The 15438-nt window shown below is 31.5% G+C and overlaps 1 protein-coding gene across 1 annotated transcript; it reads right to left on the bottom strand.

Annotated features, from left to right (window-relative positions):
* Positions 1–2125: 2125 nt before the first annotated feature.
* Positions 2126–11777, bottom strand: LOC107007825 (ATP-dependent Clp protease proteolytic subunit-related protein 3, chloroplastic). The gene is made up of 10 exons (XM_015206620.2): positions 11420–11777; positions 10638–10739; positions 8381–8503; positions 7556–7615; positions 7040–7136; positions 6857–6930; positions 4418–4471; positions 4251–4334; positions 4006–4131; positions 2126–2450 (listed from the first exon to the last, which is right to left on the bottom strand). The coding sequence occupies exons 1-9, from the start codon at positions 11702–11704 to the stop codon at positions 4030–4032; spliced, it is 981 nt and encodes a 326-aa protein (XP_015062106.1). The 5' UTR covers positions 11705–11777; the 3' UTR covers positions 2126–2450; positions 4006–4029.
* Positions 11778–15438: the final 3661 nt, after the last annotated feature.

Raw genomic sequence — 15438 nt, 5'->3', positions numbered from 1 at the left:
CATATACCCTTCATTTAACGGAAGTTAAAAAATTAGTTTTAAATTTATATTTATTACTTCTAATTTCTTTAAAAAATTATTTAGGGGTATATATGATTCTTCTATCAAAGTTCAAGGTATATTTTAATTTTTTTCATACATAAATTATTTTTTAACTTCTTTTATTATAATTATTTGAATTTCTTATTCTTATTTTGTTTTTTTCTTTCATTCCTTAGTTTAAAGAATAAAAAATTAATCTATTTTTTTTGTATGTATTGTAATTTAATTTCGTAGTCGAAGAAAAAATTTGGTCATCTACAATAAGTTTTACAAGAATATTAGTGAAACATAAATAAATTTGATTATCAAAATAATAATTATAAATTAGTCATTGAAAAAAAAAAGTCAAAAAAAAATATGTTTGACGAGGATTAAATTTACTCATATGGGATTATATTTTTTAGAAAAAAATAATAAAAATTTAGATTAAAATTATTATTTTTTTCATTTCCGTTAGAGGAAAAGGGTATATGTGAGCCATTTGTTTACAAGTAGGGGTATATATGAGTCACTTTCATAACAAGGGGTATATCAGCTTTAAATGACAAAGTTGAGGGGTATATCAGACCCTTTTCCCTATTTTTACTAAATTATCCCTTTATTCCTCCTTTTTACTTGCTTGACTTGTCATTTTTCAGTAATCAAATTTTTTTAATCTATTATTTCTAATTTATTTAAAAATTTAATATTTTTAAAAAAGTTAGAACTTCAATTGATTTGAAATTATATCAATTAATAGAATTAAAATGATAAATACACTATTTCAATTACTATTTTTATAATAGGTGTATCAATTCAAAAGTGGACAAATAAATAGGGACAAAGAGAGTGTTAGGTCTTAAAAAGTATTTGGAGAATAAATATTTAAGCATGAGGATAAAAAATTGTATTTTTGTTAGGTCTTAAAAAGTATTTGGAGAATAAATATTTAAGCATGAGGATAAAAAATTGTATTTTCTTGATTTTCAAAAAGTGACAAGTTAAAATGAGCACTGAATTAAAATAAAAGAGGACAGAACACTGCAAACTCATTGCAAATTATCAGTTTAATTTTTTAATTATTAATCGCTTTGAAAAAACTTTTTTACTTGATTAACTGACGTTAAATACATCATGATCTTGCAACATAAAGTGAAATATACTGCTAAATTCTCACTAAATTAAGGGTGTTTTCAACACTTCTCTCGATTTTTTATTAAGAATCTCATACTCCTACAACGGATTGATATCACTTACTATCCTCAAATAAACCTCAAAGACTCCTTATAAACAAAAATGTTTTCCTGGGTTTGAAAAAATTTAAGAAAAACAATAATACTTCAGAATTTAAGAATTTAACTTACAGAACGTGTTAGGAGGATTTTAAGATAATAACTATTATCAAAGTATGCCCAAAAGTATGACATCCTAATATTCCAATTTCCCTTTTCTACGCAGATTTACCTATATTACCCTTGTTAACTGATGAAGCTCTAGGACTTAAAAGAAGGGTCAGTGTTACTTAATCAAACAGAAATTAAATTCATTTTTTACTTTATCTTTTCACCAAGGTACTACTGATAATACTGAAGACTTGATTAAAACTTCTAACGCATATTTATTGGTTTTTGGAAAAAATACTCACAACAAATATCAATTAAAATTATAATAATCGAGACTTAAATAAGCAAATATCTAATCAACGAGCAGTGTTGATTTATTTGTTGAGTTGTATTTAACACCTTGTTTGGATGGTTTTAACCGGTTATAATATATTATTATCTTCAATATAGTGTTCATTTTACTTGTATTTAAATTTTAGTATATATACAGTACCTTAATATTTTCTTCTACTTTTGTCTTCATCATTATTAAATATTTTTATTTTGTCTTTCACCCATCCTTTTCACTGTAGTTCTACTTCATACCCTACTTTACTAGAAATACAATAACATACAATACATTATAAAACAATACCTAACAACCGTCCAAACAAAGTGTAGTTCTCTATAACTTAGGGCATATCGTGACTGGTTTGATGACTCAAGTTATCGCCACGAATTTCTCACGAGATAACCTTTTCCAATTATTCAAGGAAAAATAGGAAACAGAAACGTGGGTAAATTCATAATCTAGAGAGAAAAAAAAATTTGCCCATGACGCTGATAATTGTTCGACTCACTCACAAATTCAGAAACCAACAACAATTTGTGTACAATGCTTTTAATACAAAGCGAAAATCCTATTCTTGGTTACTATGTAGTAAGTATCTCATCATGATACTTGTATAATCTTGGAGAGCTACAGCGAGTGCGTACATTTCAAGACTTGCTCAAACCAGAATTTTCTCTCATTTGGGAACACTCTTTACTTGTGAAATGAAAGAGTTTCAGTACCCTTGACGGTTGAAATGCTTCCGTCAATATTCCCTGTCAACAGAATAGCTAAAAGAGCTTAGCAGAGATCATGAAGTCTAAAACAACTTGACAACATAGCTGCTTCTCCAAAATATATTCACTACTGAACACAGTGTTGTATGATACCTAACAAACCAAGAAACCGTATAAACTTGACTTGTTTAACACTAGAAAAGCAAAAAACTAAAGGATTCAATGAACCCTCATGAAAAAAGTAAAACGGGATGGAAAATAACATTCTTGTGTTAACCATTTTTAAATGGTGTGGTGTCTAGTTGTGCACACCTCGAATATTCGACAAGCACAGGCACCGGTGACTTTACTCAACAAGGCTTAGGCAGAAGGAAATAAATCACCTTTATGAGTGTCAATGTCGGATTGTAAAGAAAGCAACAGAAAAAAAAAAGTGTATTTGAATTGGTCTATTAACAATGTGCAAGTGAAGCTCCATTTATAGGAATTTGGGGCAACGAATAACATAGAATGTCACAATCTTTATTTCTCTAATATGGCATGTAATTATTTGATACTTAAACATTAGAATATTTATCATATGTTTATTTAAATTCAATATATCTGAAGATACATAATTTTTGTCATGAAATTCAACACTTTCAAACTCAAAGTAGAGAAAACAACTTGAGTTTGCTTGTTTGAAAACCTAACAGATTGCCACCAAAATTCATCAGGATAATGCACAATCATCAAAAAGGAAAGACAAGATAGAATTCTTCTTCTAATGGAGTCTTCAGTCATTTACAATTTGCACAAATAGGAAGTGACTCTTGTAATAACATGGAAATCAAAAAAGAAATCAGTCACTAGAAAAAGGTATGGTTTGCGAAATTTCTACGCTAACATAATTTGAATTGGTGAAACAGTGACAAGAAAATACAAAGTCAAGAGGAGGGCTATACAGTCATTGGAAAGATGAGCAGGTGCTAATACTAAATAGCAGAGGGAGGAAGGCAGCCAAAAAGAAACCGTGCCGAACACCAAAAAGAAGAAAAGAAAAGAAAATCACAGCCTGGTATGCTGAATAAGGCCAGGCTCTGTTGGCAGGCAAAATTTCCTAAGAGTCTACTTAGGTCGTAGAGGCTCTTATACCATGTGAGAAAAGATTAGTAAAACATCCATTGAAGAGATAAACGGTGCCAGTAGCTAAGAGAGTAAGGTCCACTGCCAAAAAGCGGCAGTGCTAAATTCTGAAAAGTTGAAAAGAAGAAAGAGAAGACGAAATTACGGCCAGGCACCTGCTCACCGAATTGCTTAAGTTTTTACTGAGATCATACAGCCTCTGATGCTACGTGAAGCAAAATCGATCATGGATTAACTCAATCCAAAATCTATCAAGAGGTGAAAATTGCCTGAAACCACAAAGAGACTATAGTTTTTGTCCCAAGACTGGACATTTGATTGTGGATAGCAAAAACATAAGGGCCCAAACATCGTGAGAAAGCACTATCCGCAGATCTTAGTTTATATATAAACTTAATTTTAGTTTTAGTTTTGTGTGCTATACTAACCCATACCTACTGAAAAGACAAATATGAGAAGAAGAGAATACCATCGGATTATATATTGAAAGGACCTAAAAAGCATCAGCAACTTTGATGCCTGCCTTATTGTCCCACACCTCTGGTGCATCAACACTTGCCATAATCTGCTCCTGCTCCTGGCCACGCCAAAGAATCTGAAACCCAACAACTGGTGTTAGTCAGAAAAGCCACCTGATAAATCTTTAGCACCTCCAGCAACTTCAGAAGACATTTAAGACATGACACAGTTGGCATAATAATGAAAGTTGTTTACCTTATCAATAACGCCAAATTCTCTAGCTTTGATAGAATCCATGTAATATGGTCTTCTCATAACATTGGAAACAGTCTCTTCTGACTGGTAAGATACGACAGCAAATGTCATTATACCTTCTGTTTGATTTACAAATGGACAACACGCAAGAAATGTTCACTACTTACATTTTCAGTATGTTTAGCCAAAAGCTTGACAAGGTTGTCTCTGTTAACGAGTACCTGCAAAAGAGAATAATCAGCTGATCCATCCCCATAGAATATATTCAGGTTCACAAAGGAAGAGCTGATGCCTAAGTAAGACAGCTTGCAATTAGCTCATCCAGAGGTAGTTCCGTTTTAGATGGATTTATTTTGAGAAAGTAGCCATCCTTTGGGTACACTGAACATGATATGGAGTTCTGAATAAGCCATAACTGACTAAAATACCCTTAACTAACTAGCATGTAATTTACTTTGTAACAGTTTTAAGGTCACACACTTAACGATCAATTGTATGTTCTTTATGTTTACAACACGCAAATCACAAACTTTGCATGTATTCATAAGTGTGTGTGCACACACATCAACAAAAGATATACACATGCAAGAAGTGATGGAGCCAGAAATTCATTAAAGGAATTAGAAAAATACTAGGTGCCACACTTAGGATTTGACAGATGATTAAAAGCAACTCTCTCTGCTACTATATTTCAACCTTCCCTTCTAATTCAAGGGACTCAACAATTCATATATAATCAAAAAAAAATTGTTTCTGCCCTATGTTTTGCGGTAAAAATTTTCGGCGAAGGGAATTAAATTGAACCCCCTGCCTCCCTTTAACTCAGAATCAGCATGCAAGAAAAAACACCATATATAAATGCTAAGATAACGGAACACTTTATAACAGTCAAAACCTTACTCAACAAACAATAGGGCAACATGTTAAGACCACGAAAGTTTCAACATCTATTGATCTCATGAACTCTCTTTCAGGACCCATTGACTAGAAATGTATATCTACTGATCAACACAGAGAAATTTGAAGTTCTTGATGTAAGAACTTTTATCAACTTGAAAAAATTAAATTGGCACAATGACGTTAAATCATAGGTCCAGTTACTCACAGTTACAGCTACTCGCAGTAACACCTCCAATCTGGCCTAGGAAACTAAACAGACCTCGCCTCCTCAAAACTTAAAGGTCTCAACTAAGATATATTTACTAAAAGACCCTCATTTCTATTATGTTTTCATGAGAATTTTTAATTAAAACTTGAGAAAAAGAAACAAAGCCGAAACAATTTTTTAAACATAAGGTAACCTTATCCAATGGAATCAGCAGGTAGACCAATTGGTCAAGGATTGAGCTAACCCAGTCAAACAAAACCTCAAATGGCCTGGAAGCAAATCTGGAGAGTCAAAGTGCCACAAAAAACTAGCCAATGAAGCAGTTCTGACATTGGACAATGTGGCCAAGAGAGGTATATCTCTATGCAACAGATGCTCTATACAGAGACAGTAAAACACCTCTTTCTACACTGCAATTTCACTGACAGTGGCAGATTTTCCTTAATCTCAGAGGCATTTCGTGGAGTATGCCTAGTAAGATTGATGAGACTCTTTTCAGTTGGGAGGAGGCTGGAGTTAAGGCTACAAACAGAGAAAGATAAAGGATGATCCCTGCTTGTATATGGTGGACTAGATAAATTAGGTCTTAGACCAAACTCACGCCCCAAAAGCTAGCTCAAAGAGAGGAGGATTGTTCATATCTTATAAGGAGTCCACTCATCTCATTAACCACCGATGTGGGACTTTTGTCAATTTTTTAACACCCCACCTCACGCGCCAGTCTTAGCATCTGGTGCATGGGCCCCAACATCGGGTGAGACAGGCCCTGCTCTGATACCGTGTTAAATTAGGTCTTAGGCCTAACTCACACCTCAAAAGCTAGCTCAAAGAAAGGTCATCTCATTAACCACCGATGTGGGACTTTTGTCATTCTTTAACAGACTAAATGGAGAGAGAGAAATGATAGATGTTTTGAAAATAGGGACAACAACCAGCAGGAAGGCAAGCTTAAATGTACTTTGTTGTTCTGTTTTTGGTGTAAAAATGTCTACTCCAATGAGACTGAGTCAATCATAGATGTTTTAGGGTCCATCTAGTTCCTGGTTTAGCATTGGAAAGACTTAATCTTTTCTTCTTTTTTGTAAATATGGTTTTCAGGACTACCTAAGTACTGACTGAAATACAAATGTTACTAGTGTCAAGAAAACAAAACTTCATATTTTTCATAATATCTTTTAGGTAAACAAAAATGCTTATCTGATGGTGAAACTGGCAACAAATCTTCATTTTTTTTATGACGTCATAATCATTTAACCTTACAGAATGTGATGGCAAGGAGTTGTCCCACAATGATACCTTTTTTCAGAATGAAAACGAAAAATCCCACAAAGAAGATTCCATAGTTCCGTTAAATAGAAGGCCGATTAGAATCTAAATAGTAAGTAAAAACAAAAGCATTGATCAAAGATCTCATCAACCATCATACCCTAAAGCTCTACTAGTCACTACCATGAAGAACCTGTTTTGTAGATTAAATGGCAGATAACTGAACACTAACCTCCTTTGCCCGGATATAAACATCGCTGGCCTGCATTAATCCAGATGATGGTGCACGGGGCTGTTGAATCATGGCTGAAACAGAACATCACCCGGACAACATGAATCATCAAAAAGAAAAAATTGAAAATGAAAGAAAATCCATGCTGTCAAAATTGTAACTAAGAACGAGAAAACTTCACACCTTTGGCATGTGGCATCATAAACCTTTTGCCCTTAGTACCAGCTGCAAGCAATAGACATGCCTGACCTATGGCAGCACCAACTGCTACAGTGTGTATCTGCACGGGTAATTAACAACCTGAGAATCCTAACAAAATCATGAATGGAACAGTCTGATATATGCTTTCAGAGGTAAACATGAAGCTTAAATTCTACTGTACTTGCTCTGAATGCCTAGAGATTAAGGAAAACAACTAACTACAGATTGTCCCAATTAAGTTTGACACAAAGACTGCAACCGACTTTGAACAAAGCCAAAGCTCTTATGCAGATTCAATACAATCACACGGAAAAGAAAAGAAAACTAACTTATCTTTTAAAAAAAATCACAAGTCAAAAGTCCAATGTTGTCTTGTTCTTATTCAGTAAATTTGACTAAGAAAAAGAAGACCTAGATAAGGAAAAATCCTATATTCTCATGCAAATATTAAAATGGAACACTTTCTAGCAATAACTATTTTAGTTGGTGAGAGCTTACCTCGTTTTGAAGTTGCATCATGGAATCATAAATTGCAAAACCTTCGGCTTCCATACCAACCTACATTCATAAAATATCCAAAGATTGGATAATTTGAGCATAACATCGACCCCAACACCAAACACCCATAAGTTCAATTGAAATTTAATAATGAATTTTGTTTTCATACGTATTAACAAAGACCCATATTTTCATCATCTAGAACCATCTAAATAACATAATAAGCTTTTCCATAACTTCAAATTTACATTAAATTATAGTCTTAGTTTAAACTTTATAGTCTTGAACAAATTAACCCAATAATACTCCCCCTGTCTCATGTTACTTGTCCACTTTTCTCTTTACAGGCCTCCTAAGAAATCATAAATAAAAGAAGTATTTTTATTTATGTGCCTTATCGATTAACAATGGAGGAACTTTACAATCTTATTACTTTCAAAAAGAACTAATTTTAAGGGGAAAATGAGAAAAAAAAATTATACCTTGATTTTAATAATCGACAAGTAATTTGGAACAAATACTTTTAGAATGTGGAAAAATAATATGGGATAGAGGGAGTAATAAATTATAATTCAAGTATCTATATTTTTTTATTAAGAACGTACAAAGCATTAATGAAGTCCAAGAAGTCACACTACACAGTACACGTCATTTAGGAATGGGCAAGTGGGAGTGGTTTTAGGTAATTAATGAGCGCAAAATATGAGAAAATGCAGGGTAAAGGTAGCTCAGCAACCACATGTAAGCATAAACAATGAGATTCCTGTATTACTCTATTACGACTACAGGAGAGAGGCACTTAGCATGCCCCTATATGAAACTCACCGTTTCACCATCATCACGGGTAGTCCCAGTAGAATTTATGTATAGATAAATTGGCGCTTTAGGATCCATATATTGTAGGTACATCAACTCTGCAATCACAAGCTCTGTGACTGCTGACACCAACTGAAAAGAAAAATCGTGATTATTTTGTGCTAATGAAGAATGAAGAGTAAAGGGAAGTTAACTGAACTGCAAATCTAAGTAGCAACGCACAAGTTATTGCAAACCAGACTAGAAATTCAGGGTGTCAACATATTTACAATATTCATGTGTGCAAATTTCAATTGCCAAAGAACCATATAACATATCCCAAATGGCTCAAACTTGGGCAAAACTAAAAGTAGTACATCAGATGGAAACTCCAAAAGTCCAAATAATGAAACAAGTAGGTATCAGAGTGTTCAGCTCTTTGCAAATAAAATTAATATGAAGCCATGTAAAAACACTTCTCCGTTTTAGACAGTTTACCTGCTGTAATACACTCATAAACCTTAGCTAGTTAAGCCAACTACATTTTTGCACGCCAAAATTAAGATGGTCATTTGTACCTCTAAATCAAGTAAACAAATAAAGACACATAGATTGACATGGTATGATCAAAAACATCTAGGCATGTTGCCTTGAGTAATTAACAATAAATCATCTTTTACATGGTTTATGTTTCTTTTACAATATAGTTTCTGATGTAAACCAGATAACCATGAACATCTCTGTCACCAGAACTTACAGCACTGAACCTATGATGACATATATAGTACATATATCAACTGGGAACGTTAGCATTATCCTCAAAGTAAGATGAAGTTAACCATCAATAAATTTAATTTTAGTAGTATAATTACAAGGTCTTGTGACCTTTTCCTTGGGCCTTGTGATTTTTATAAGCCATAGGAACACCCCTACCTTTACAAGTAAGAGGGAAGGTATGTATACACACTACCCTTCCCCAGACCCACTCGTGGGATTACACTGTGTTTATGTTTGTTGTAGACTTGTAATTGTTGTTGTTGTTGTTGACAGGGAGTGCAAAACTATCTTTCCATTTAAGAAAAATAAACACATCTTGCAATAATCCAACAAGGAAAATAGGACAGTTGAATGGGACAAAACTAAGTTTTCTAAAGCAGCAGACGCGTCTCACATTTTTCTTTTCTCTTGGAAAGGTGCCTTCAGATAGGGCATGAGAACCTTGTTAATAAAATGGAACAGCACATACAAGAGACCCCAACTAAAGCAGAAGGGTTGCGCTGGAGAAACAAAGTAGTTTCTTTGAAGATCTAACAGCTACGTTATACATATTGGGATGACAATGTCCAATACAATCATCTCAAAGAATTGTCTAATTTACTAAAGATAAGTAGGTATTAGTAATGTAGGGATCAGTTGTGAGGGAATCTACATATTAGTTATTAAACCTTATATCATGCAAAAAATAATACATAACTTATATATGTATTAGTTATGCATGCTTTTAAAAACAAAATCAAACACAATATTAATTTTATTCATGAATAATCTACCTCTTTAACTAGCTACCAAACGTGGTACTCCCTCCGTCCCATCTTATGTGGCACTTTTCAAATTTTGAGATTCAAACAAGTCTATCTTTCATAGATCTTTTAAACATTTGGAATTATCAATTATGACTTATAAGTACTTTTTACGTAGTTTACAAATATATAAATTTCATTTCAAATAAATTGAAGATTTCATGCGCAATTTCATATCCCAGTATGTAGACCATAGATCATCCTGATTTTACCAGCTTCAACAACATTGTGTGCACCAGCCAATTCTCTCCTTCCATCGATCTTGAGGAATCTTCTCGACACAAAACAACATTACATTCACCATTCAATACAAGGATACCAACCAAGAAGTGCCCTTTCTCATCAACACATTTCTTATTTGGCTTTTTATGAAGACTGCCAGCAAACAGAACAAAGATATGCATCCAAAGTTGTAAAAGGCAAAAAGTTGTAGAAAGATCAAGTATATGTAGGGACTTTAGCTATATAATTTTTTGTAAAAACGTGATTTTTAAGAGGAGAGAGTGGAACTTGGAAAGGGCAGCAAATCTACCGGAGAAAGAACAACAAGGCATTAAAGCACAAAAATGAACTAGGATAAGATGGTAGAAGGAACAAGTTGAATGTTAGCCTTTATTTCCAAACACAAACTTATGCCAAAACATTGCAGAAGTCACTAATAAGCAAAGGGTAACACAGAAAATATCAGATGATGAAGAATTACATACCGGCATGCCAATATAAACTATTCTACCATGGAGCAACATAGAGGGCAAGTCTGGTGGAGGTGTACTCGCTCTGTGCTCATTGTATGATACTGATCTCTCCACCTAATTCAAATAGCAAAAACACAGACCAAACAATACCCATCAGAATATAATTAAAATAAAAACAACAAAAAAGCTTCCGATACATTATTAATTTGCTTTACATATAACCAGTAACATTAAAAGGGAGGAGAACAAAATCATCCCAAAATTAAAATAGAAATGAATTCAAATCACACCAAGAGAATTCAGTTCAGAACAGACTCCTGACAACATAAGCATCCTATTGCAGCCGCTTCTTTCCTATACAATCTCTAATAAAATCTACAAAAAAAAAAAGATAGAAATTTTTTAAAGAAAAACTCTGTCCGAAAAGAAGAGAATGTGAGGGTCAATAGTCTGTATCTATACATATATTTCTTATTCTCTAAAAAAAATTACATATCTACTCTAATTGACAGCCTCCTTTCTTCTTTCTTTTTTTCTGATGGCGGAGAAATCCCCAAAAGGTCCATGGTTGGATACTCAATAGATAACGGTCCACTCGTCTACCCTCTCCACTCTAATAGGCAAGATACAGTGGCTTGCGTCAACACATTTTTTTCAGTTGACAATAATACTCGGAAAATATTTGAAAAAGATGTAATCAAAGAAGAAAGTTCTACCATATTGCCAACAAATTGGGAGTTGGTACAGAGGAATAACTATTAATCATTTAAGCCAATGAAAAATCAACTACATACCTGAGCAGGAGTAGCCATGAGCTTAGGGGAGTCGTAAATGTCCAAAAATGGCGGCATATCAGAATTTTGAGGCCGAGAGAATAGTGCATCTGGATTATTTGCAGCAACAGAGGCAAGCTTACTTAGAAATGGGTCCTTAGGGTTAAACGGAGGCATCGGAATGTTTGAACTGTTATTGCTATAGGCTGCACAGCGAATATTGAAGCTACGGTGTTTCAGCGTCATCGATGAAGATGAAGAACATGGAATTGAGGACGCCATGGGCAACCGCAAGCACGTGGCCATGATTTCTCCACGGATGAATTTTGATTCTTCTGGTCTCTTTCAACGGAAGCTTGAAAAGAAGAAACTGAGGTCTAGAAGTATAACCAATGAGGATGCGGAATTTGGATAGTGTGACTTAAACGGGTCGGGTCATGAGAGATCCGACCAGTCCATGTATTGGAATGGGCTTAAAGCCCATGTCATTAACCTGTGGAATTTTACTCTGATGGTCGATAATGGGCTTTAATTACCATTATCATAAGGGAAAGTGTAAATTAGGTATATAGCATATTATATAGTCATATTCTCAAGTTATGGCATAAGAGTTTGATTTTCATTCTATAACATTTAATATATCAACTTATAGCATTTTTTTAAATTAAAATATTGTAAATATTTATTCTGTAAAATTATGACGAAAAATAAAATTAAAAAATGATTAATTAAAATTGGATAATTTCCATGAATGTAGTTACTGTTATTAACTGATAACAAAATATGCACCTTTTAAGGGATTTTAAAATATATTAATTATAGATATGCACCTTAATTATCTCAATCTGTTTTTAATGGTAATCATTTTTGATTTTTTATCCTTAAAAATTGTATTCTGTTATCTTTCTTTCCATAAACGTTATCTTTTTTTTTTCAGAAATTGGACTATATTCATATATTCGAATTCTGTCATATTTTATCGTTTTTTTTTTTAAAATAATTAAAATTGAAGGTTGAAAAAGTTTAGATTTGATTTAATGGAGAAAATTGTGTCAATTTTAATTATACATGGTGGCAAATGGAATTCATCAGGTTAGTTTTTTTTAATATTTTAGTAATGTGTCGTATTTTTTTCCCATGTTATATTGCATATGTTAAATTGATATATTTTTTTTTTGTGATACATTTATTCAGTGTTTCTACTAATAAATATTTCGTAATATTAAATGTATTTTCATGTGTAAATAAAACGAAGAATGATGTTAAATGTGATTACTGGTTAAAAATAAAATTTTTACAGTTTTTGATCAAAAACAGAAACAGATCCACATTTCAAACCAGTTATAGCAACAAACTCTTTTAACCCAAAATAAAACTCTTTACCATTTACTTTAATGACAAACATGTCATCCCTAACATTTTCATTCCCCATTATAAATAAGTGTCTCAACAATTGACATTGGATTTTAATGTGATGCAAATTATAAAAAATCCAAAAGGTATTTCATCTAGGAATTGTTGAAACTTATCTTGACCTAAAAAGGTCAACAAATCCGCAAACACATTCATGTTAATACATGAAGACAAATGTGTTTGTGTCTTCTTCTCCTAAAAAATTGTAAAAATTAAATACATTAATCATACACATATTCATACACATAGTATACAAAACATAATGCAGTTAATCATACACAATTCAAACAAACTTACAACATAATATTGAAAAATATATAATTCATACACATAGTATACAAAACATAATGCAGTGAATCATACACAATTCAAACAAACGTACAACATAATATTGAAAAATACATAATTCATACACGTAGTATACAAAACATAATACAATATAATCATACACATTTCAAACAAACTTACAACATTCTTTCATACACAATATATTCAACACCAAATTATACAAATCAAAACATAAAGTATAACTAATTATGGATATTACTATTCAACAGTATAAAAAAACTTGATACAAAAAATTCATACACATTTCATACACATTTTATATATACAGTGAATCATACAAAATTCATACAGTGAATCATACACAATTCATACGGTTAATCATACACAATTCATACAGTGAATCATACATAAAAAATACATGTTTCAGCAATTGATATTGTAATATGAAGAAATCTGTAATTTCATACAGTGAATCATACACAATTCATACATTATTTATTTACATAAAATTTATATTTTAACTATTTTATACCCAAATAACAGAAAATAAAAATAACAGAACATAAAAAAGTTTTAAAAAATTAACTTTTACTAGCCTTTGAACTTTTTTTGGGTTTAACTGTTTCTTCTTCTTCTTGTAAATGTGAAGTATCGATTTCAGATTCTCTTGGTTTTTTGGATTTTGATTTTATCAACTCTTTCACAAAATCAGATTCAGAATCTGATGATTCCTCGATTTCTTTTCCTTTCCTCTTCTTTCCTCTTTCTTTCGTCCTTTTCTCAAATTCATCTACTTTTTTCTTTTCTTTCCCTTTTCTCTTCTTCTCGTTTTCCTTTGGATGTTTTTTTTTTTCTATTGTTGATTTCCCTGATCTAGATTTAACTTTAACAGATGAAGGTTGAGATTGTGTTTGTGATAAAATTTTGAAAGATGAGCATGAAAATCGTCTGAGCTTGCTTCTTCATTCAATCTTCTACTTTTTCTCGGGGTTTCTTTGCCTCTTTTCGACATTGTACGGTTTGTTTATCGCAAGAGTTGTTGATTTGAGTTCTAAAAATGAAGATTTGAATGCAACTATTTGAGAATTCTTGAAGAAGATTGTTAAGAGAGAAGTGATTTTGAGAGAAAATTTGGTGAAAATAAAAATTTAGGCGTGCGAATTTTGGTGAAAAGTTTTGATAGGCGTGCAGAGGTAATGATTTTGAAAAGATTTGGGGAAGAACAAAAATTTGAAGAATATAAATTTATTTATTTTTTTAGATAACGTTTTACAGTTTTATTTTTAAAACTGTAATTGTTTTAGATTTTGATAAAATCCCTATTATTTTGTAGTTATCTTAAAAAAGGTAACTATATAATATTTAATTTAAATTACATTAATTAAGAGTTTTGTTTAAAAAAGGTAACTTAAAATAATAAATTTAATTAACTACATTGGTTTAAATAAGGTAATTGAATTATTTAAATAAGTTAATTATTATTTTAAAAAATTAATGAGAATAATATATTATTTCTTGATATGCTATAACTTGATAATAATATGCTATAAGTAGTTTATTATTAAAAAGTTTATTTATAACTTGATATTTAACATCTTAAATGTGTGTGTAGTGTTATTTTTATTAAGGGAAAAGGGTCAATATGTCCCTGAACTAATTCAAAAGATCTAGATATATCTCCGTTTAAAGTTTGGTTCACTCATGTTTTCGCCGTTCAATTTTTGTTCTAAAGCGTTAGTTGTTATGTGGAACATATCCTACTCATTTTTCATTTTTTTACATACCATATGAAATTGTCATGTCATTTTGACCTTACCACATGACGTTTATATTAAAATGTAAAGATATTCGGACTCATAAACACCTAATCCAATCTATAAATCAACCCCCTGTTAAATAAATTATCCGAACGTTTTTCAATAATTTTATTTAATTTTTATTTTTTCAATAAACTCCGAAAATGAGTAATTGATTAATAAAAAAATAGGATGAATATAAAAAAATATACAATTAACGCCAAAAATTCACAAATAACCATAGTAAACTTAAATTCAATTTAAACACTTTTTTTAAAAAAAATTATTTTTTTCGATAAATCCCAAAAATGAGTAATTGATCAATAAAAAATATGAAAAAAAAATTAACGCCAAAAATTAAAAAATTAATACGGTAACGTTAAATTCAACAATTTCAACATATTTTAAATTTTTAGTTTTTTCGAAAATCCCAAAAATGAGTTTATTAACAAAAAAAATATGAAAAAATATATAATTGAAAAAAATATAAAATAAAAAAATTGTTGAAATCATTGAATTTAAGTTTACTATATTTATTTGTGA

Source organism: Solanum pennellii, chromosome 1 (assembly GCF_001406875.1).
Source record: "Solanum pennellii chromosome 1, SPENNV200".
Lineage (NCBI taxonomy): Eukaryota > Viridiplantae > Streptophyta > Magnoliopsida > Solanales > Solanaceae > Solanum > Solanum pennellii.
The sequence above is the reverse complement of the archived record's forward strand: the minus strand, read 5'-3'. Positions and strand labels throughout refer to the sequence as shown.